The sequence below is a fragment of the Boleophthalmus pectinirostris genome, unplaced genomic scaffold, assembly GCF_026225935.1.
Source record: "Boleophthalmus pectinirostris isolate CB_2022bp ecotype Guang Dong unplaced genomic scaffold, ASM2622593v1 HiC_scaffold_4, whole genome shotgun sequence".
NCBI classification, from domain to species: Eukaryota; Metazoa; Chordata; class Actinopteri; order Gobiiformes; family Gobiidae; genus Boleophthalmus; species Boleophthalmus pectinirostris.
The window spans coordinates 9322298-9346723 of NW_026571353.1; the positions used below are offsets into that span (position 1 = coordinate 9322298).

A 24426-nucleotide genomic window follows, 5' to 3' on the forward strand; every position below is an offset into this window, starting at 1 on the left:
TGCTGCAGTGGAAAAGGGGCTGGCCTTGGATTTTTGAATCAACAAACAGTCCTCCCGAGCAGTTGTCTTGCGGGGTCTGCTGGACCTGGGCTTGTCAAAAACATCTCCAGTCATTTCAGATCTTTTTCTTATTCTTTGAACTTGACGCTGAGACACATTGAAGGTGTCAGCCACCTCAGAAGTGGATCTGGTCTTCAGCCTCTTGATAATTAACGCTTTGGTCTCAGGGTGGATCTTAGGCATGTTGTCAGAGGTCAAGTTGCAGTTGATGTGAAGGTCTAGTGTGCTGGGGTTCTTTTTATACACACCCACTAATTGATTGATCAGTTACTGATCACAGGTGAGGCTGTAATCTAGGATTGGGTGCATCATATGACAAGACTTTTGTCTTGCCAAAATCTGACCTTTCTGTGTTCATTAAATGATCAATCTCTCTTCAGTGAAGCAAATTTATTTTAGTATATTGAGCATAATTTGGGAGGGTTTTAGCTTTCATATGAGACATTTCTAAAACCAATCGATTAATTTAAAGTCAGGTTATAAGCTTTTGATTCTACAAAATGGATAAGTGACAAGATTTTTGTCAGGGACTGTATATTTTACATGACAACTTGGCCAAAATCTTTTTTTTTTTTTTTGGATTGTGTGTGTGTGTGAATATCCAAGTGAAATTACCAGTCAAATGTCAGGCTACATAATACCATCATGTAATGGAGACTAGATAATATCAAACAAGTCTTATGAAGGTGAAATGCTGTACATTATGAAGGCATAACCACAGAGAAATTTTGTTTACAAATTGTTTACTAATAGGTAGTACAAAAAACTACATCTCTACATCTGATGAGTAAGGCATGATTCAGTAAACAACACTACTTTCATTAAAAAACAAGTTAAGAAAAATAGGGACCAGTTTTATTTATAAAAAGTTGTAGTGATTTATAGTGATGTTAGCGTAAGAACTACAGTAATGGTTCGGTCTATTAAAGTTATGTGTATTTATCTTTGGACATAGGAAAAAAAAAACAGTATTGCAATCTAGGCTCTGTTCAAAACTGGAAAAACTCAAGTTTACTCTGTATTACTCATAATTTGAGAGAAGGAATGACATAAAAAAAACAAAATAATTTATCATAGTAAATAGTTAATGAAACATACAAAACACAGTAGATTCACATTTCATCTTGCAAATGATATAAATTTGATGTTTTCAGAGATTTGAAGTTGGATAAAGCCCTTAAAATACCATTTGACTAATTCATGCATTGTGGTAATTATGTTACACATGATCTATGCAATATAGTGACAGCAGATTTGAACAGAGCCCTATAGTGTACTTCTATAAGCACAGTTGTTCGGACAGTGGTTAGTTTTCGCAGGTTAATCAGGTTGAGGTTGAATTATCGGCTGGCTGAGGGGTGGCGACACTTGGGGGACCCGCACTGGCAGCTGAAGTACTTGCTTTTAATCTTCCAGTAGTGATCTCCATACTCAAACCTGCCAGAAGAACAGTCTGTTAATATGCCTGTAATATTGTCTTCACTGTTGGTTTAGGATTGTACTTTGTCATGAGCTTTACAAGTTTATTCGCAAATCTTTAAAGTAATCTTTCTATCGCTGCCTAAACCCATTAGCTTGCTATTTTACGACAAAAAATTACATTTTAACTGTATTTATTTTAGATGCCCTCCATCTGTAGTAAATAAAATTGGCCTGTAGAATGCTATGATCTGTGATGTCATCTGAAACTTAGCAATACAGGTGCATCTCAGTATACACGTGTTTGTTTTTATGATAATCCACTTCTTATTGTAAGTGCAGTGGGATCAAGCTTGAACCATTAAAAGGTGCAGTGTGTAACTTTTTTATTGGTAGAGGATCTACAATCTGCTCGTCTCATGGAGTACTTACTGTATTACTATTTTTTTTTATTCCAAAAACACCTCAAAAATTACATGTCTAAATTACATGTCTCCACAGATCTGACCTGTAACTGAGGTCAGCTACTTGTCTACATGGAGATGTCTTTTGACTTTTTATTACTTTGAATTTTATTTTGTTGAATGAAAAGGTATTAAAACATCCTACAACAGTAAATAATAGTCACCATAATAATACAAGCTTAACGTACACTAGTTGAACTTTAAAGTATAACTTATATACATTTCCATTGCATTCTACTGTATTAAGATGCACCTATATAGCTTTTTTTGGTTTGTTTTCTGACCCACCCTAACTGGTCTCCAGCTCTGATAGGGCGGCTGGAGAAGAAGGCGATGCGTGGGAAGCGCAGGTCCTGGTGCATGGTAAACACCTTCACAGCCAGCAAGTTGGGCTCACACAGATGGTTCAGGAAGCGCCCAATGTTCCCAAAGAGCCTGGAGTCTATGCAGTGGGCCTCGCCAACCTGAACAACAAAAAACAAAGAAATACTTGCCTATAGAATGCAGTAAAAATTGTTTAAAGGTGCACTATGTAACATTTAGTAGAGGGTCCGTCACCTGCTTGTTTCTATGGATATGTCATTGCTCTGTCTGGATTTTTCCGCAGTATGAGGTATGATTAAACAACTCTACCTTATATTTATTCAACTATAGGTGGTTTTATAGCTCTAAAATACCAAGAAAAACAGGCGTTCTGACTGTGAGCGGGGTCGCCTCTCCACAGATCTGACCTGTAACTTGGTCTGATTTGGGCTCCATGAAGATAGAAAGGTTTAATGCCATACTGTGAAACATTCCAGACAAAGCAATAACATCCCCCCTTCAATAACAACACAGATAGACACAGACACAAAAAATACGGACTGTCTGCCCTCTACTGGCCATAGCGTGTGGTGCTACTGTAATATTCATGTCAAATAATGGCATTACCTTGTTTCCCAGAGTGAAGAGGAAAGAGTCATCCTCCCTTTTGTCTGCCTCTGTGTCAGTTATGATCTCCCCAACGTATCTGTGGAGGAAGCAGTTTTGAGCACAGTTTAAAAATTAATGCTCCGAGATGCGAAATTCAGAAATTCAGCCATTTCTCTTAAAGGGCCCATATTACGCTATTTTCTGATCTATGTTGTAATGCAGTTTCCTGATCACAAACATGTTCCACCTCGTGATGTCATGTCATAAAACAAGAAGTGCTCCACTGCATTTTTAAACTCCATACACCTTGACTAGAATCATCTGGATCATTTCAGCCCTGGAATTGCCAATCTCTACTAAACTAAAGGTAAAAGTATCTCTCTTAACCTGAAAAACTACAACTACATGACATCATAGGCAGACTGATAATAAAGGGTTACTCAAACGTGTGAATGAACCACAACACAACTCCAGGTATGTTTTTGATGAGGGAACAACATTCTAACATGACTAAAAGCTCACAAGAGTAAGTTTTTCATAATATAGGACCTTTAAGATATAGACATATATACAACAGTGGTCGTACTCGCAAATGAAGGTCCCCTGTGGGATGTCCTGCATGGCTCTCACACCCCAGCCCATCTTCTGCGTTCTGTAGACTTGGAGACGCACTCTGCAATAAACAAAATGATTTATTTTCTTTCAGATTTTAGATGTCAGTCTGTTAGATGGATGCAGGCATGTTTTTAGATATCCAAAAGAAAAATTCACAAATGATATAATAATAAAATAATAACCATAATAACCATATACTATAGTTGGTGAAATTTGGAATATAGTCTTACATTCGCGCTAGCATATCACCTGATTTTCCTCTCAGTTGCGTGGGGAGGAAGACTAAGTTCATGGCCAACTGCTACAGCTAAAGCCTAGAGCGACTTAAACACTGATTTAGAGGCTCTGCAGAAGCTAAAAACTCAAATACAAAGGAGGTAAGACGGGAGGAGTGGAAGCAGAACTTTTAGCTATAGTTTAAATAGATCAAAACAAGTAGGTGCAAATAATTCACTATTGAGGAGTCTAATTATGGAGACTTGGGCTGTTTGAATGCAATACAAAAAGACACTAGCTATAATGTTAATGATAATAAAAGATGCATTGTGTAACATTTCTACCTAGAATGTTCCATAGTATGACATTAAACAGCTCTACCTTACTTTTATTAAATTATAGCTCAAAAATACCTAGAAAAACAGGCATCCAACTTGGCCCGGTTTGGTCTCCTTACTATCAAACATTCTAGACAAACCAATAACATCTCCATGGAGAAAAGCATTTGACGAACCCTCGACCAGAAAAATTACACAATGTCCCATTAAGTAAATAAAAACACAAGAAGGGTTCTAAAAGGTCTCACCTCAAACCGTTCTGAACAACTCTGTTCCTACAGGTTCTCCAGCAGGAGCAGGCGTGGTTACACTCATACAGCACCTGTGGCTCGCGCTGGCAGAAGTCCAGAGGAAGACGCCCTTCCTGTATTATACAAATAATGGAGAGATGAGCAGTGTTTTAAGGTCATTTATGTATTTTAGTCCTCTGTGATTTTTACATTTCTGGATTTCGGAATGGTTATGGACATACACTGTGCCATATGTTTAAAAAAATATATAAACTGCTAAATTTTAAGCATGAAATTAACATTGTATTATTAAGATGTCAACACACTAATAATAAAGGATTACTTAAAAATGTGAACAAAACACAATTCCAGGTATGTTTTAGCTGAGGTAACAACATTCTATTCAAAGCTTTGGGATGTAGTAGTGCTACTTGGATATACAAAAATGTGCAGAATTGTCCTTTTGGTGCTCCTCAGTGTAGGGACCAGTCTCAAATACAAAGTAGGAAAAAAATGAGGCACTCAAAAAGTACAAAAGAATTAAAAGCCTTTAATACCACATGGCAGACAAAGTTAAAATCACGCCAACACGTTTCGGCTTTTAATTATTTTGTACTTTTTGAGTGCCTCAGTTTTTTCCTACTTAAAATTCTATACAATTGTGCATAATATGGGACCATTTAAAACCTACACATCTGGGAAGAAAGATTCAAAACACTACATGACACCGTAAAATAATCTGAGTAAATAATTCTGACTTACACTGTCGTACCAACATCTCAAACTGAGCTGCCCACACATACAGGACACAGAAGAGCAGTCGTCTGTGCAGGTGCAGTGCTAACAGAAGAATAACAGGTAAATAAATCAATATAATTATAATATCAAACAGCAAAGTAGTTGGCTGCATTTGTGGCTACCTGGCTCACACACTAAGCATTTTCAGCTCATTTTTAACATTATATCAAGGGATTTTGACCAACTAAGAAGTGCAACATGTGCAGTTCAAAGGACACAAGTAAGGGACTGTTGGATTTTGTGAAATGAGCTGTTTGTTTTCCCTGTACCCATGGAGACCGTGCAAAAAGGTTGCAAAGGAGCTATCTAGGGACATTTGAGAGGCTGTGTTTTGTTTTTTTACACCATATGCGGCAGCAAAAGTGGCAGAAAACCTTCAGAGGAAATACTTTGAGAGAACAAACACAAGGGACTGTTGGATTGTGTGTAATGAACTATTTGTTTTTCTCGTATCCATGGAGACTGTGCAAGAGGCTAGCTACAGAGGCTACTATGGACATTTGAGAGGCTACAGGCTTTTTACACCATATGTGGCAGCAAATATGGCAGAAGAGCTTCCAGAGGAAACACATTGGGATCGAAAAAAATATCTCTCTGTCTATCATCTCTCTTCATGTGATTCAATTCAAAACATCTGATCATTAACCTGTAAATGTGTGATGTCCTTGTCTATGTTGAGGGGAGAGGTGATGCAGCTCTCTGGGATGTATTTAAAGTTATCAGGACATGGTTCACTGTCCACACCATTCACACAACTGATGGGAGAAGCTTCGTAACCTCGAGAAATATCCCTAAAGGAAAAGAGCACAAAAAACAATGCATATACTCAATTATTATGCTTACCTTCAGAGTAAGCAACAGTTGAAACAAATCTTGTACCACAAGATCTCGCAGGTTGAATGCTAGATCTTTTGTACTAGCCTTGGACAATCTACAATATTTTTTATTCTTCACTTAACCAGGAATGGAGACATTTTTCATGGCTGATGCGGATATGAACTATTTAGGATACAGAGCAATTGACAGCCGAGGTTTACCGATATTTTTGGGCTAATATTTTGGTTATTTTCTTCAAATGACCCTATTTAAATTTACCACAAACTCACCCACAGCCCTTTTTAAACACAAACTTTTAAGAAAGCTGTGTAGTCTCAATTTGTGCAGTTATATCTTAATAAATATCTTATTAAAAACTCCATATATTGTCCCTATAAGGACAATATATCAGTCTGTCTCTACAGGAAAGTCAGATTGAATCTCATTTTCAGAGGAGGCCCTTTTTTGCAACCAATTTTACTTTACAATACAGCAGATGTAATAACCATAGTTTACTATGGGCCACAAAGCAATAACATCTCTGCAGAGAAAAGCAGTTGATGGACTCTCCACCAGAAAAGTTATACAATGTACCTTTAAATGACAGAATATTGCAAATAGGCTTTTAGTAAAACAATAAATTACATAGAGGTGAGCAGTTTAGATCAATTTCTGCCATTATCATTGCTACCATCAGTAACACTAGCACAATAACATCACAGTGAATCTGGCAGCTCTTCATCACCCGTACCTGCTGAGCACTCTCTCTCCCTGACAGTCCCGTCCCCTCCGAGCGTCTGTCAGTTTCTTGTTGGTGTTGAGGGCTGTCCAGACTTTTGAGCCGAAGGGGCAGCAGTCCAGAGGCGTGCCTCCCTCTTTGTTCCTTTGATTCACGTCTGAACCTCGAGACAGAAACAGCCTACCAAGAAGATTAAAAAAAAAAAAAAAACGTGAAATAGGGATGCACTGATACACAAGGGAAATTACCTGGGCACAGCTCACACATCACAATATATTATAATAACAAAGAGAGAAGATATAAATGGTAATAACTTCTAAATAAGGAGCAGAAATAGCAAGGGACAGAGTCAAATAAGGAATATTTTCAAATAACAAAAGAGTGGTTGGCTGCTTTTTTTGGATGCCTGGCTCACACACTAAGCAGTTTTTGAAAGTTTTTGAGCTCAGTTTTTAACATATCATGGGATTTTAGCATGTGCAGTTCAAAGGACATAAGTAAAGGACTGTTGGATTTTGTGAAATGAGTTTGTTTTACCCATGCAAGAGGCTAGCTAGGGAGCTAGTAAAGGAGCTATCTAAGGACATTTGAGTTGCTAGAGGTTTTTTACACCATATGTGGTAGCAAATGTGGCAGAAGATCTTCAGAGGAAACAATTTGAGGGACTAGACCATATCGTCACCAACTGAAACACCTGTTCACCTGGTTCCCCCCTAAGCACCGCTGTGAAGAAATAAAATAATAAAAAGATTATATGAAGATGACAGGACATAAGGTTATCTGTTACAGTTGCTGTGAGTTGTTGTACAGTTATAGGGAGTATTATCTGTTACATAAGGATGTGCTGTTGTACAGTTGTATGGACTATGGTAATAAAGTATTCCTGTATCTCTCACTGTTTGAACAAAGCTGTTCTGTTTTTATTTGAAGGATAAATAACAGCCACATAACACATTTGGATCAGTTTTGTCAAATTGTATTTTTGCTAAAAGGAAGTAAATGCTGTTTTCAGTTTCTTGTTTTTTATTGGCAGCTACTTCAAGCCATAGCATTCAAATCTGTATCGGTGCATCCCTAACGTGAAATAAAGGGTAGTCTACTGGAAATATTGCTAAAAAGGTAAACTGAACTCATGCAGAGTCTCATTCAGAATACCAATAACAATGCTACTTCAAGAATCTCAGACTTGCAGTATTTCAAGCAGTACAACTTGAAATAGTGTATGTGTGTATGGGAAAAGGGGCAGTTTTGTCCTGATTTGTAGATGCAAATGTCAGCAGATGGCACACGGACTCTGCCATCAGCTGGTGCACTGACAGCAGACATAAACAGGCTTACAAGAATTGCTGGGATTGCGATGTGATCAATGAGTCTGATGAAATAGATATAAAAACACAGAAGAACACGTATAAATTACCATCAGTTGCCGTCAAATTGTGGGGGACGTTTTGAGCTTGCAAGAGGGAGACTGTCTAACCTCCATAAAGAATCACTGGTAATGGGTGACAGAAGGGTTTGTCTAGTGATGCACAGATTGGTGCGAGATTCTAGATCCCACAGATGAATGCTGTCATTGTGTCCTTGGGCTAGACACTTAACCCATCTCACCCCCACTGTCTGTGTACACTGTATGAATATGTGTGTGAATGGGTGGTTCCTTGATGTAAAACGCTTTGAGTGTCTTGAAGGTGGAAAAGTGCTATATAAAAAGGTGAACACGTGTGTATATAGTAGCTTTCTGGGATGTGAAGGTAACATTTGTAGAAGTGAAATAATGACCTGTTAAAGATGTATTGTGTAACTTTTCTGGTAGAGGGCCCATCAAATGCTTTTTGTCCTATGGAGATGTTATTGCTTTGTCTGGAATGTTTTACAGTATGGTATTAAAACTTTCAATCTGCATGGAGACCAAACCAAACAGACCAAGTTGCAGGTCAGATCTGTGGAGAGGCAACCCCACTCACAGACACAATGATTGTTTTTCTAGGTATTTCTGAGCTATAAAACCACCTGTACTTGACATTAAACAGCTCTACCTTTCATTTCTTCATACTGTGGAATATTTCAGGTAGAGCAATGACATAGCAGGTGATGGACCCCCAACCAAAAAAGTACATAATGCAGCTTTAACGGCATAACCAATAACACGCTTACATGACGCAGTCCAGGTGGTTTTCTCGAGCGGCGATGTGCAGAGGCAGGTCTCCGTGGATATTCACAGCCGTGAGGTCACAGCGAGCGTCCAGCAGAGCTTGGGCGATGTCATCACAGCCGGACAGAGCCGCCCAGTGCAGGCACACGTTCTCCTCCTGCAAACAATACAGGCAGCATTGGGATCAGTAAAAGGGGCTATATAACAGTAAATTTGTTATTGTGCTAAAATAGTTGTGTTGCCATCTAAAAGAAGATATACATAATCTAAATATACTTTCAGGAGCGTTTTGATTAATTCATGCGTGTTTAAAGGTGCATTGTGTAACTTTTCTGGTGAAGGGTCCGTCAAGTGCTTTTCTGCATGGAGATGTTATTGTCTTGTCTGGAATGTTTCACAGTATGGTATAAAACCTTTCTATCTTCGTGGAGACCAAACCAGACCAAGTTACAGGTCAGATCAGTGGAGAGGCGACCCTGCTCACAGTCAGAATGTCTGTTATTCTAGGTATTTTTGAGCAATAAAACCACCTTTAATTGAATGAATATAAGGTAGAGCTGTTTAATGTCATACTGTGGAACATTCAAAGCAGAGAAATCCATTGAAACAAGCAGGTGACAGCCCTTTACCAGAAAAGTTACACACTGCGCCTTTAAATATTGGTGTGTTCTCTCTTGATACCTTTACGAAATAGCTTGCTATTCCCTATACTAGGATTGAGTTCACTGTATAACTTCTTTTTGGTCACCCCCAATGTTAAAAACTATCCAAACGTTTTCAAAATGGCCTGTACAAGGTTTGGATTATTACAGACAAAGATATGAATTTAAATTGTTTTTAGACTGAGTTAGCTGGAGTCTCTTGAATATATATCACTGTATTACATTGTCTCTGATGTTAACGTCAGAACCTCTGGACAGATCATGCAGGCTATGTAAGGCAAAAGCAGTTTCAAAAATGCCAGTAGTTGTGTTTCTTATAATTTAACTACTATACTTTCACTTATTTTGATATTTTATGCCTGTTTAAATATAGTTATGTTTTCTGATGCTGCCTTTCTGTGACAGCGAGCTACTCTCTAAACCTAAAATTGAGCTTACTGTATAGATTAAACCAACTGTGCTAGAACTTCTTTTGGTCACGTCCAAGCGTTTAAAACATTTTTATGCAAGGTTTCATAAAATGGCCCATTTAAGACACATTTATTAAGTTTTTAGTTTGAGCCAGAACTTTTGAATACATATCCATGTGTTACCTTGTCTCTGATGTTAACATCAGAGCCTCTGGACAGCAGCAGGTTCACGATCTCTTTGTGTTTGTACTCGATCGCCCATGTGATAGGAGTCCAGCCCCCATCATCCTACACACAGAGAAAAAAATGATAAGTTTTATGGTCATTTTCAGTAAGCATTACAGTATATTGAGCTAAAACTACACAAATATTGGGAGGACCGAGAAATACCAATGACACAGTGTTACATGCAAGCCCTATTCCATTCTGTGTACTGCTGTCTGTAGCCCGGTAATTTTGGTTGGGAGGTTGGTTTAGGAGAGTGGGTACCCTATACACTTTACAACACACAGGATTATGTTTGGTTATACACACTAGGTTTATCAATTGTTGCCACCCTTGTTGTTTAAGCTTTTTTGTCTTTTAGATGAGTTAGATATGGCTTTTGATTTATTTTCTTTCTTAACCCAGGTTTCAGTGAGGCCCCAGTTATACTTTGATTTTGTTCTGCTGGCACAACTGGCAAGCACCTCCTCCAACCATTTTATGTAGAAACCTTTTGAATGTTGCTCCAAAATAAAATGGCCAAACACCTGTTGACTCCTTTGTTTCATTGTTTTATATAGGTTCTGATTCTTTTATATTAGTTATGTCTCTTAGCACATAAAGGACACAGCACACAAGTTCATTACCTGACAGTTGATGTATTTGGATGCTCTAGAGAGGAGATACTGAATCATGTCGTGAAGTCCCAGTTTAGCTGCCAGGTGCAGACAGGTGAAACCCATTATATCCTGCAACAGAAATATGCCTTAAAAATGTTACTTTTTATTATCAGTGTGTTTTTTTTGTTGTTATTTTTTTTGCCATAGGTCGCTATAGGTCAAAACATTATTACAATTCAAATCTGGTTCTCAAGAACATGCTCACACACTCTTGGATGAAGAGCACTTTTCCTGTATTGATCATAAGGTCTATTTCTAATAAATATCCAAAAGGAAAATCCATATATTTTGAACCTACTCATTCACAAACAAGGTAGACCAACAATATAAAAAAAAAATCTGTAAATTAATGCTAAATATTATGCCTGCTTGAAATCATCACAATGAACCCCAAAGTCCTAAAATCTATCATGACCTAAAAGTCAGCTGACCATAACAGTGCAGACAGTGGACAGACTGTAACATGAGGTAGAGTGATGTGCTCAGTAACACGGTTTGACATAGAAGCATTGCAGTGACAAGGCTGACCTTATGGCAGACGGATGCTCCAGCCCTAAGGAGATACTTCACTGTGTCCAGATGGTTGTTCTCACATGCCACCATCAAAGGAGTCCGCTGATCCTCATCAAAAGTCTCAAGGTTGGCACCAGCCTGTATGAAGTTATGAAAAAAGAAAATCAGTAATATATTATTTTATATGTAAGCAAAGCATGATGAAACTATTTTTTTCACATTTCAGCCCCAAATATAAAAATGTCTGAATACATGTAAAATGTGTAATGTATGTAATGTATCAGCCTAAGTTGTGAAGGATGTTTAAGTGAATTGTTCTTTTTGTATTTAAAAAAAAAAGTCTAATGTAGTTGAATAGTTTTAATATTATAAATATTTATCAAATTTTTCTTAGGGGCATTTTGTAACTTTTCTGGTGGAAAGTCCGTGAAATGCTTTTCTGTGGAGATGCAATTGCTTTGTCTGGAATGTTTCAAAGTATGGTATTAAACTTTTTTTTCATCATGGAAACCAAACCAGACCAAGTTACAGGTCAGATCTGTGGCGAGACAAGCCCACTCACAGTGTTTGAGCTATAAAACCACCTGTAATTTAGTAAATATGAGCTATTTAATGCTATACTGTGGAACATTCCTGGTAGAACAATGGCATATCTATAGAAACAAGAAGTTGATGGGTCCCCAAGCACAAAAGTTACACAGAGCACCTTTAGGATTTAACAAATACTGCAGATGAAAATTTCATAAAATAAATCATAAATTCTTGCTTTCTAAAAGATGGTGCAAATAGCAACTAAATTGTCTAGTATTACATTTTTTAATTTATTCAAAATTTGTAGTACTTATGTAAATGCATTCACTACAATTCACAACAAAGTTACTATTTAAGAGAAACACATTCAAAGCATTGTCTGTACTTGAACAAGCATGTGACAGATCTCCTGGTGCCCTGCGGCAGCTGCAGCGTGGAGGGCCGTCCGTTTGCTTTGACCATCCACGTAGTTCGGGTCCTTTCCTTCAACTGCCAAACACAAACCTATAAATCTCCACATTTTAACAGTAGGTCATTTGAAATGACAAATGCCTTACCTAAGAGATGGATGACTTTCTGAAGATCCCCCTGTTTGGCAGAGATGTACAGTTGCCGGGCAGGGTACTTCACTTTTTTGGGTTTCAAGCTAGAGAAGAATACAGGTTCAATTAGTTAATTTTAAAGTGCTTGCATTGGTCTAAAATTATTCCTTGTTTAAAGGTGCACTATGTAACTTTGTATGTAATTTGCAGGTGGTTTTATAGCTCAAAACGTCCTAGAGAAACAGGCATTCTGACTGTGAGCAGGATTGCCTCTCCGCAGATCTGACCTGTAACTTGGTCTGGTTTCATCTCCATGAAGATAGAAATGTTAAATACCGTTTGGTCAAACATCACACACAAAGTAATAACTCCAAATAATCTCCATGGAGAAAAGCATTTGATGGACCCTCCATCAAAATGCACACAATGCACCTTTAAGTTATGCATTCCAAAAAACCTAATTATTATTTGTGACTTTTGTGAGTTTATAAGTGCTTTTCGCAAAAACAGTGGAGTTTTGTCATGACTAGCATCCTCACATGCACCTGATCAGATAGTGAAGATGCTTTCTAATAAGATGCAGACAGTACACAGAACTTATTTTTACCTAAAGAGCTGCTTCTAAAATATATCTGTAATGTGGCAAGACACATTTTACTAAAAAAACGTGGGTAAAGGACCTTTAATCTATTATTTATGCTGGATTACTCACTGGGCTGTCAAGCTCCAATGTTGTGCAAGCTCAAGTAAAAATGCTCACTTACTTCTCATCTTCCAGCACTGACAAGATGGTCTCCAGTGACTCTTTTGGTCTGTCAGCTTCACCCTTTGACCTGACGAAAAAACAAATTATATAATGAAAATGCATGAACTACTGTAATAAAACAGCTCATTACAATAAGTAAAATGTAACAATGTAATCACCCAAATAGAGAATATAAAACATCATTTAGTCAGAGAGATTTTCCAAAATTTGACAAGGAAAAGTAATACTTATGACTTTCCCAACACAATATCCTCCACTTAATTGCTTAATATATTCCCATGAGGTTTCCTGCATTGGTCAAGTACAGCAGTGGGGCAATGTTTTATTATTAACTTATAACATTATCCTTCACACAACTCAATATTTATATAGAGTATGAAGAAGTATGTAATATCTATAGTTCATGTCTCCTTTTATCTGCTTCTAAATGGATTTTAAACACCTGCTATCTACGCTATTACTGTCTGACAATGTGTTTTGGCCTGACAGAAGAATTACAGAGAGCACAGGTGAGTCAAAGGCCAAGGAGAAGGGAAGCAGGTTTCACATCTGCCATGTACTGGTAATAAAAAAAAAATCTAATAATCTTACAGATGGTAGCTTTAACACTTGAACACACACAAATAGAAAAGCAATATTTTACTACAGAAATGTGTATTAAAAGGTGAGTTATATATGTTATTACTTTATCTGGAATGTTTCACGGTATGGCATTAAACATTTCTATCTTCATGGAGACCAAACCAGATCAAGTTATAGGTCAGTTCTGTGGAGAGGCAACCACGCTCACAGTCAAAATGTCTGTTTTTCTAAGTATTTTTGAGTTATAAAATAACCTATAATTTAACAAATGACAGGTAGAGCTGTTTAATGTCATTCTATGCATGACATATCCATAGAGACAAGCAAGTGACAAACCCCCAACCAAAAAGTTACACAGTGCATCTTTAACAGTAATATATAAATAGAAATACAAATAGGAAATCAATATTTTACTATAGAAATGCAGGTTAAACCAACTCATTACCTGTTTGGACTCTCTGCTCCATTCCTCGGGGGCTGGAAGCTCTTCTTAGCCCTGAGAGTTTGGGGGACGGCAGGAGTGGTAGAGACGGAGGGCAGGGTGGCCACGGTGGGCAGGGAGGGTCCGGGGCTGGATTTGGGCACAGAAGGAGAGGGCTCTGGTTTAGGGACAGTCACTTCTTTGGCTCCGGTGGCTTCCTCGCCACAGTGAGGGCAGAATCGATGGTCCTTCAGAATGGAGGCACAGTCACGGTGGAAGCGGTGAGAGATGTTTCCATATGGCCTGCATTCCATAAACGTGCCCTGTGATAAGACAATGATTAAAAGTTGTGTAAAAATATATTTCAATAAAATGTTATGATTAGTGTGTAAATGAAATATACTAATTATAGAAGATAAAAAAACTAAAAGATTAAATATTGTATAATTTTAGGAAACCATGTAGCAAGTTCGTTTTGCAATAACTGCATATAGTAGGGATGGGATAAGATCTTGTGCCAAGATTTCGAGAAATTTTTGGGGATAAAAAAGGGGCTAAGTGCTGGAGAATTACACCTCTCGAGAAAATAGTTACACAAAGCAGAGCTACAATGACAAAAAATATATACATATTTTTATAAAAAATGTAAATTGTTGAGTTGAGAACTGGATTCCACATTCGTATTTATTAGAAATTATGTCAAAATCTTGTTGTGTCTCGTTCTCATAGACTTAATTTCGTATCTTGTCCCACTCTTAGTATACAACCATTCAAAATGTTATCCCAGCTTTATAAATACTTTTTTTTTTTTAACTGTTTACAAAAATACAAAGGAAAAGAGATGAGGCTAAAATCTAAGATACATTTATTTTTCAATAATGTAGTAATGTTTTTTATTGATTTAAAGGTGCAATATGTAACTTTTTGGTTGGGCATCCATCAGCTGCTTGTTTTTAGAGTTGGAGCTGTCATTGCTCTGCCTGGAATGTTCCACAATATGACATTAAACAGCTCTACTCTACAATTACTCAATTACAGGTGGTTTTACTGCTCAAAAATACCTACAATAACAGGCATTCTGACTGTGAGCAGGGTCGCCTCTCCACAGACCTGTCCTGTAACTTGGTCTGGTTTCGTCTTCATGAAAATAGAGGTTTAATGTGGTACTGCGAAACATTCCAGACAAAGCATTTAAGCATTTGAGGGGGCCCTTCACCAAAACACTCACAATGCACTTTTAAATGTTGGTATATACCAATAAAATAGTGTATACATTTTAATAAATAGTGCACAATATTTATTAATTGAAAAATTTATAAAACTGCAGCACTAAAGTAGAAAAAAAAAATGACATTAGTACAGAATATTCATAACCAATAAATAACCTCAGATAGCTAAAATCAAAACATTACTGTACTGAGCTGTAGTAGTGTATGCATTGGCATGTGCTCACCGCTCTACAGAAGAGCCCGCAGCCCGGGCAGCACTGATGTTTGACCATCCCGGCTCGGTGGTCTTCACACAGGACCAACAGATGCACTGTGTTGGACGGACGCATCATCTCCTGCTTTACCACTCGCCTCTGACAACGACTCAGCTGAAACAAAGGTCTCCAATTACATTTCTCTGAGGGCCAAATCATTTCCACAATGCAAAACCGATGTCAACAAAAAACCTGCCAGTAGACAATGTTTTATTTACCAAAATACGACGGTAAAAATGGCATTGATCAGAAACCTAAAATGTGCATTTATTACTTGTATGAGGTGTATGTGTTTTAGGGGTGGCACGGTTCACAAAATTCACAGTTCGGTTCATATTGCGGTTTAAGGTCGCGGTTTTCAGTTCAGTACGGTTCTTGTTGTCATTTTTTCTTTTTAATCTTTAAAGAAAGAGAAATCTCAAAGAAATATACTTCATCATATGGTATGTTAGCTTAATTATCCACAATTTAGGATACAGCATTAAAAAAGTTATAAAATTATAGTTAGTAATGTAATAATGCACAAATTGAATTTGACTTGACTTTAAGCACATCATTATTGGACATAGGCAGCTGTTGTGCTTTGGTGAAAAAAAGTTACCACCTTCCTAACCCTCCTTAGGAGTCGGGATTCTTGGTTTAGTGAGATTGCGCTCTTGGCTGCATGGTTAAGGGCCTAGTTCCACTGCATGTGTCATTGTTTACGCGTGTAACCTCGCGAAACGACAGCCGCGTGTCATTGTAAAGGCAGCTGCAGCAGGATGTATACGTGCAGCACTGGCTCTGTGTTTGTCAATGGGAAAGCCGATCAAACATGACTGGGCTCATTTAGCCACTTGTATCATGCCTACAGTGAAACAAAGACAGTGGCCTGATGGGATGACCCCTGACCCCAACTGTGGTCCTACCCCGGCCAAAAGTCACCGTATTGAGGTAGAGAGGAGGGGGACAAAGAGACAGTGGCCTGATGGGATCAGCCCTGACCCTGACTGTGGTCCTACCCCAGCCAAACGTCCCAGGGAGTGAGAAGAGAGGCGAAAAGAGAAACAGGCCCCCTGCTTTGAACAGGGTCCTACCAAAGACCAAGAGGAGGAGCAGAACAGAGGAGCTGGACCTTTCTTAGCATTTGCACTGCTACACAGATGATACATTCTCTTCTAATTTTCTAAAATTTAAGTCCTCCTTGTAGGCACCTCTGGAGAAACGGGTGGATTTCACAGATCTGACAGTCTCCCCAGTTCCACAGGGAGTTATTGACAGACAGATTAACCAACCAGAGAAAGACTCACGGTCTGTTTGCTAAAAAACAAACATGGCTGTTTACACATAAAAGGGGGTTAGATCATCTCAAGTTTGGAGGTTTTTCATGCTCTGTGGTCCGATTCCAGACTGTGCTGGATTTGAACAGACTGTAGAAGGGACTGGTTGGTCAGGCAAACTACTTTCACCTCTGTAATATCTCTTGTTTCCACCCTTCTCTCACTCCACACACCACTGCCATTCTTGTACAGTCTTGTCACCTCCCTAATAAACTATTCTTTCCCCCAAAAAAACCCTCCAGAAACAAAAACTGCAGCCATCACATCACTTCAATCCTACAACCACAAAAACAAAAAATCTACTTCAAATTTCTCCTCATCCTGCCCCACTCCTTCACTCTGTCGCTCTGTTCCTAAGATCTGTAACTCTCTCCATCCTGCTCTTTGGGACATAGTCTCTCTTTCACTCTTTCAAATTTTCCAGATTCAAAACGTACCTGTTAAGGCAATCCTACATCACATAATCAGTAACTCACACGCCCCATCATAATCCTCACCCAAAGTCAGACCAGGAGGAGACGATTCACAAAAACATTCAGGAAAACATCTAGACAAACTTCAAAGCCAGTTTCAAGGTCTAGAGAAGGTCTGGAGAGAGACCTGACATGACATGAGTCACTTAAAGTCCAGGACAAAGTCTATGATGACGGACATGATAAAGTTCAGAACAATGTCCACTGCTGTTTTCATCTGGCGTGAATTGATAAGGATTAAAGTTGTCCTCTTTTGTATTTACATGTACCTGCACAAAGTCCTGTTCCCTTGAATGTCAGATGGTTTAGGCAAGGCTATGATGGGGCCAGCAGGTTAGAGTTATAAGCTTATAACTTATAGTTATATGCTTATAGTAACAGATTGCTTTGGGCTTTTGCAGATCAGAATATTATACTGAATTAAATAAACAGAAGCTTTTTATTACTTATACTTCTAAGTCAAAAATTGCTTGCTTTTATTTTTACCATTATTTAGACCTTACCATGCCATCATAGCTCTCCATGGCCATGCAGGTCTGATCCTGGGCAGACAGACTTCCTCCATTGTACGGCGTCTCCATTCGACAGCAGCATAACGGTAACTCTTCTGCTAGGTCAGATTCAGTCACTGGACCCTCTGCTGCAAAACCTGATTTAAATCACACACAATAATATTATCTCAATTAGTGTTAATAGCAGTGGTTTTGTTGATCAGTAGACCACGCATTACTAGTACACTTACTAGTTTGCCTGACCAGCCAGTCCCCTCTACATTGTGTTCTAAAGGGGCCAGAACTGGACAAGAGCGAATGAAAAAATTGTGTTCACACTTGAGACAGTTCAACCACAGTCACTAATTTGTATCACGTGTGCAGAAGACATCTCCTCTCCAAAATTCTCGTAACATTCAGAATAAAATATGTAACTTCTTTTTCTTGAGATAAGTCATATTTAGGTGCTTTGATTGTTGATTCTGTAAAAATCTGTAACTTTTTCTTATTCCTTAAAACAGTTTTTTCCACTTTTTTATGTGTACGCAGCCATGTTTGTTTTTGACGCGAACAGACTATGTTCTCTGATTGGTTAATTCACCAGTCAATCACGCTCTCTGAAATCAGCGGGACAGGATACAGCTCCAGATTCATTCATCTTTGTAAAGTTTTGTCAAAGTGTGTGGTTCTGTCTGGTTTAATTGCTGTGAAATAGAAGTTTTGGCAGCAGTCAAAACTTTTAAACCCCAGCTCAAAAATGTGACTCCAGACTACTTTGAATAGTTTTTTGTAAGTCCTATATTATGTAGTTTAATAGCTTATATTAAAAACGTATCATCATCGGAACATAATTTGTGAATTAGGAATTTGAGCACAGCGATGGTCAGAATATGATATATGGACTTGGAGAAATGGAGAAACATTTCCTGGGGGAGTGGGGGAACCACGCCATGACATCACCTGGTGAAATATATCCTTGAATGGAATTAAAAATGTAGGACTGAATATATTTTTTTAAAGAAACATACTTGAGAACAGATTTAAAATATTTCCATTACCATGGTGAGAACAGAAACTATGCAAACACATTATCAGGATGTTAAAGGTCCTATATTGCGCAGAATTTACTCCTGTCAGCTTTAAGCCAAGTTAGAATGTTGTTACCTCCTCAAACCCCTGGAGTTGTGTTTTGTTTCTTTCACACGTTTGATTAAACCTTCATTATAGTCTGTCTACATCTCCAAAGGTCAAAATGCTCTGTTCCACCTTGTGATGTCATACAGTGGGTTAGTTCATTAGAAATGGGCAGTGCCAGGGTTGAAATCATCCAAATGACTCTAGTGAAGGTTATGGAGCACTTCCTATATTACCACATGACATCACAAGGGGGAACAGAGTGCTTCCTATTTGAAAAATGCAGGGTTTGTGTGTTAAACACATGTGAATGAAACAAAACCCAACTTCAGGTATGTTTTTATTAGAAAACAACATTATAACATAGAATAGAAAACGGAGTAATATAGGCCCTTTAAAATTACCTGTCTGGGGAGAGAGCAGAGCTTCCTGGGCTTTAAGGTCCAGACAGTCCAGGTCTACCTCCGTGTACTCTCCAGTGTCAGTCTCCAGCACTGAGACACTGTCAGGGAAAACTGGGACCACAAGGGGCACCTGGGGCAACGGCCTCAAATCTACTGCTTCCTGTACCTTCTCCGAGACCTGAACAGGCTCCTCTTTCTGGAAAAAATAAATACAAATCTTATACATTAATTACATTACCATAACAAATCATCATTTTTGTAATTGACATCAAATATCATTGTATGTCTGATCATGAGTAATACTAGGGATGCACCAGTCCAGCTTTTTCAGTTCACCAATTCCGATATTATGGATTTAAAGTATCTGCTGATACCCGATATCAACCGATACCACAGCAGAGAGTGAAAACAGCATTTATTTCCTTAAAACAAAAACAAAATAAATACATAGAAATTAAAACACTACTGTATCCGTTTTTTCTGGATGAACTAAAACTAGTAAATAGCCTTATTACATTGTCCAACCAGGATATCGACTTAAACTGATATTTGGGTGCCGAAATCCATCAAGATATCAGCACTGTATTAGTGCATCCCTAAGTAATACACTGGTAAACTAAACAATGATAAAATTTAATTCAAGAATATGCATCTTTTATAGATTCATTATAATGACCTTGTCTTGGGATTTGCTGCCCTTCACTTTCTTTTTGGGCACCAAGTTATATTGACCAAGTTTTCTTTTCCTTTTCTTCACAGCTAGAAAATTTGAAAACAAATTACGTGCAAAAGAACAACTCTTGAGAATAATTTGTTTATCAGTAAAAACATTTCAGTGAATAAAAAACACCTGTTTGTGGTTTGGTGGAGGTGGCCATGGCTCCTTTAGCTTTGCTTTTCTTGTTTGGTGGATTCACTTTTACAGGGGCAGGAGGAGCAGGCTTTGAAGTCTTCACAATAACTGGCCTTGTGGCTTTCTTTATCGAAGACTATGAAAAAAGTCATTTCCCAAAAAGACCAAGTTTATATGAAAATAGGAAACGGGGTGACTCTTTGAGTCCTAGAACTGCACAAAATAAACATACTTTATATAAACTACTTCAACTTTAAAGGTGCATTGCACAACTTTTCTGCTAGATGGGTCCATCACCTGCCTGTCTTCATGGAGATGTTATTGCTGACCACGGCAAACGTGTAAAGTAAATTTTAAAGCACTAATTAACAGTCTTTCTGGAGCAGGGCTCTTTCACATGACAAAGAACTGCCCAAGGAGCACGTTGTGCTGATTGTAAACACAACCAAACATGCATGCTCTCTACGTATTTTGATGGGATTACGCGCCTATGCTCGCAATGAGCATCAAAAAATAGGATGGATCCTATTTGCTGAAATCTACGCGCTGCTCTACTGCTGCTCCATACGCACGCCGCCATCATTAACTTTCCATGCATTCTAAAAGTTACGTCCAAAAGTTGCAGTTTTTACACTTGCGTAGAGCGAAATAACATGCAGTGGAACCATGCCCATAATCTCTGAAAAGTTAAAACACGAACTGTCTCCAACGCACATGCACAGAACAGACTCACCGTTAGCCACAACATCCTCTGTTGCAGAAAAAATATACATTCCACTGAAAAAACATTCTACTGAGTCGTGTCCTTTAGTCCGACAAAAGTTGAACCACATCAGCGCACAAAAAGAGAGCTGTTTTTATCAGCGCTTACAGTTCATGCAAATTAGCCACGCGGTTTTAAGTTTCGTTTCTGTAAAACATAAACAAATGTGCGCCTGAAGCCAAAATGCTGCCAAATTGCAGAAGTACTAGTATTTTTGGGGGGGACCAACTCACTTGCAGCCGGACTTGCCATCTTGTTTTGGTCTCCCTTATGAGCGTCACGTGACAGCGGAACAAAACTAATCGACCGTCACCTCCCCAAGAAACATTATAGACACTATTAGTTTTAAATTGAAAAATACAACCCCACATTAATTTGTGCTGAGCAAACAAATTTAGGTATCAATAAATTATAATATTATATTAGGTCCTTATGCGCAGCAGATTTTTTTTTTTTTTATGACGGTAATGAAACTGATACCATTGCTATTTTTTGATACTGTGGTATACCGTAATACTGTATTACCGCCCAACCCTACTATGAAGACAAGCAGGTGATGGACACTCACAATGCATCTTTAAATCAATGACTGAAAATGAATTATTATATAACATAAGCAAAGATACGTTTTAAATCATGTAAAGCTAAGTTTGGCAATTATTTCTCAGAGTTAAAGTGTGGAAAGCTGGACAAAGGATAACAACAGAACCATACTTCCAGTTTGTTTGTCTTATAAGATTACAAGGAAATCTCAGCACAGACATAACACTAGAATGGCATTGGGACAAAAAGTTCAAAGCAAAATCTCTGAAGTGGGTAATTTTCCCTCCAGTACAATCCCTCTGAGACAACATAGCCCTCGGTCTCCAGCAGTTATGTTACTTGGTCATGGCAAATATTAGTAGTACAGCAAAAAACAATGAATACTTGCTACATTTTGGGGATAAATTGCTGGGTTACAGATGACAGATTATTTTAAAGAGGGTGTATAATGCCTAAACATACAAAAAACATGATACAAAACTGTGCACAACAACTTGAAAAACCTGATCTGATGTGCAGTTTAATTAGTGGAACGCATGCTGATTGTGCTCGTGACAGTGCTCTGCCAGTGGAGTTACTTAAAGCAGGGAGCAAAGGGAGGGGGAACTCAAAGCGTCAAAAACAAACTTGTAAAATATCTTAATACACTGTTTTGATAAATTTAAACATTGTTAAATTCTATTATCAAATACACCAAAGAACTCACTGCATTAGAACAAAAGTTTGCATTTTAACAATATTAATTTTAGCAGCCCCCACATCTTTATCAAAGGGCCCATATTACAGTAATGTCTGATCTATGTAATAATGTTGTTTCCTCATCACAGACATACCTGGAGTTGTGTTTTGTTTTATTCACACATGTTTAACACACAAACCCTGCATATCTAGACTGTGTTCTTCTCTCAACTGGAAACCATCTGTTCCACCTTGTGCTACCATGTGGTAATACAGGAAGCGCTTCAGTGTGTTTTAAAACTCCATACTCCGTCACTAGGATTTGGATGATTTCAGCCCTCTAATTGCCAATGTCTACTGAAAAAATTAAAAAAAAAAAAAAAAAAAAAAAAGCTGAAAAAACTATTTGAAATCTACCTCTACATGACATCACAAGGTGGAACTGAGCATTTGAAGCTTTAGAGATGCACAGACTAATAATAAAGCCTTACTCAAACATGTGTGAATGAAACAAAACACAACTCCAGGTATATTTTTGAGGAGGTAAGTTTTTGAGGAGGTAACAATGTTATAACATAGCTTAAAGCTTTGTAAAATATAGGACCTTTAAATATTACTGGTCTATAGAATGTTGTGATGTCATCTGAAACCAAGTAATGTTATAAACTTAATCCTAGTCATTCAAAGTAATTATTCATAATAAAAAGGCATAACAAACCTTGGTAACCGTCGCGGGCGGTGCAGAGCTAGACACCGGCCCCGGTCTCTGTGTCTGTCCTAGAGATTTGTCTGGGAAAATAGTTCGAGGAGATCCCAGGAATTTCCCCAGCACGGGACCTCCAACATGGTCATTTTTAGATAAAGGAGATCGGTGGAAAGGAGTTATCTTTTCTTTGTTCGTCTTTGCACCAGCAGCCAAAGTCCCAGATGAAGCAGGCTGTTTACTCAAAGTACGACCCTCATTGGCTGTGGAAAGGTCCATTATCTACAAAGAAGTATTAATTTGTTTTTATTTTTTTTCCAGTAATGTTTTAAATTTATAATAATTGATAATTATTTTCATGTGAAATTATACACTGATAACTGGGATTATCAAAAGTACTGAAAATCAGATATTAATCGATACTAAAGTTAGTATCGGAACTAGACGCATTTGAGCAAGTATCAATACAAAAAAAAGTCAGATGATTGCATAGATAAGACGACATGGTAATTTAAAAGTACAAGTATTGAATGTTGAAAATCACATTTATTGTGTGTTTTTAATTATCATTGCAGTATCTGAATCAGTGGTATTGAGTCTATAACTTATACAGTATACAGATCGAGTTGGAAATGTAATAAATAATAAAGACAAAAATAATAATAATAATTCATTCAAAGTATTCCATGAGTTGCAATGATCAAAGACATATTTTCTTAAAGTTAAAACACGCAAATATTTTCTTTTTTTTTATACTCTTATCCTTAAAATGATCAAAAATATGGCTGTAACTTAAATTATAACCATTAATAATCACAAAACACTTTTTATTAGATAATTATAGAATTTTCCCATTATATTTAAAAATTTTCTGACTATTTTTTATATTGTTGAGAAAATATCTGCTTAGTAAACCACTATAGTTTTCAAATCCGGCAAATATTTATCGTTATATTTCAACTAATGTAATTATTCTGAGTAATCTAGTGAAACAAACAACAACAACAATGTATTAAATATAAATAAACTGGTCCAACATCCATTATTGATATTACGGTCGCTGCTGAAGTCAACTTGAGCGTCAGTGCACCTCTCAAAGTTACCGCATCTACGAGCGTCATCGCGTTTGGAAATAGAGAAAGGAAAGCTCACGATCTGTACGTAGGTTAAACCGGGACACCTCTTGCGCCAAAATATGGGCAAAATGTAAATGTATTTAGCGTAAAAGTTTGGTCCTACCAGCTTCGGTCCTGTTGTTGTCTCTCCACATGAAGGCAGGGCCACAGCGTAGGATGGAAGTGGGACAGGAAGTTACCAAACTTTCTATTTCCGCCTCCGCCTGCAGTCACGTGACCAAACGAGCGCTCACTTTTTGGATTTTGGATTCTTTTTTTGTTTGTTTGTTTTGTTTTGTTTAATAAAAACATATTCACATATAAAAGGAGCAGTTTCAACGCTCTAATTTAAAGGAATAAATTAAACTCATTCAAAAAGGACATAAAAAACCAACCT

The 24426-nt window shown here is 37.7% G+C and overlaps 1 protein-coding gene across 1 annotated transcript; it reads right to left on the reverse strand.

Moving 5' to 3' along the window:
• Positions 1 to 783: 783 nt before the first annotated feature.
• Positions 784 to 24219, reverse strand: ehmt1a (euchromatic histone-lysine N-methyltransferase 1a). The gene is made up of 23 exons (XM_020918657.2): positions 24154 to 24219; positions 22930 to 23196; positions 20225 to 20363; positions 20051 to 20133; positions 19375 to 19570; positions 17849 to 17994; positions 15524 to 15667; positions 14095 to 14393; positions 13066 to 13134; positions 12317 to 12405; positions 12145 to 12248; positions 11244 to 11366; positions 10683 to 10784; positions 10015 to 10119; positions 8762 to 8916; positions 6620 to 6787; positions 5699 to 5843; positions 5017 to 5094; positions 4273 to 4388; positions 3442 to 3528; positions 2874 to 2952; positions 2232 to 2407; positions 784 to 1497 (listed from the first exon to the last, which is right to left on the reverse strand). The coding sequence occupies exons 2-23, from the start codon at positions 23191 to 23193 to the stop codon at positions 1401 to 1403; spliced, it is 2964 nt and encodes a 987-aa protein (XP_020774316.2). The 5' UTR covers positions 23194 to 23196; positions 24154 to 24219; the 3' UTR covers positions 784 to 1400.
• Between the last annotated feature and the right edge of the window lie 207 nt (positions 24220 to 24426).

Coding starts and splice junctions, on each gene's coding strand:
- ehmt1a (XM_020918657.2), bottom strand. CDS start 23,193: ATGGACCTTTCCACAGCCAATGAGGGTCGTACTTTGAGTAAACAGCCT. Junction 5,844..6,619: donor GGAGAGAGAGTGCTCAGCAG/GTACGGGTGATG, acceptor CTTTTCCTTTAG/GGATATTTCTCGAGGTTACG. Junction 2,408..2,873: donor TCTTCACTCTGGGAAACAAG/GTAATGCCATTA, acceptor TTTGTTGTTCAG/GTTGGCGAGGCCCACTGCAT.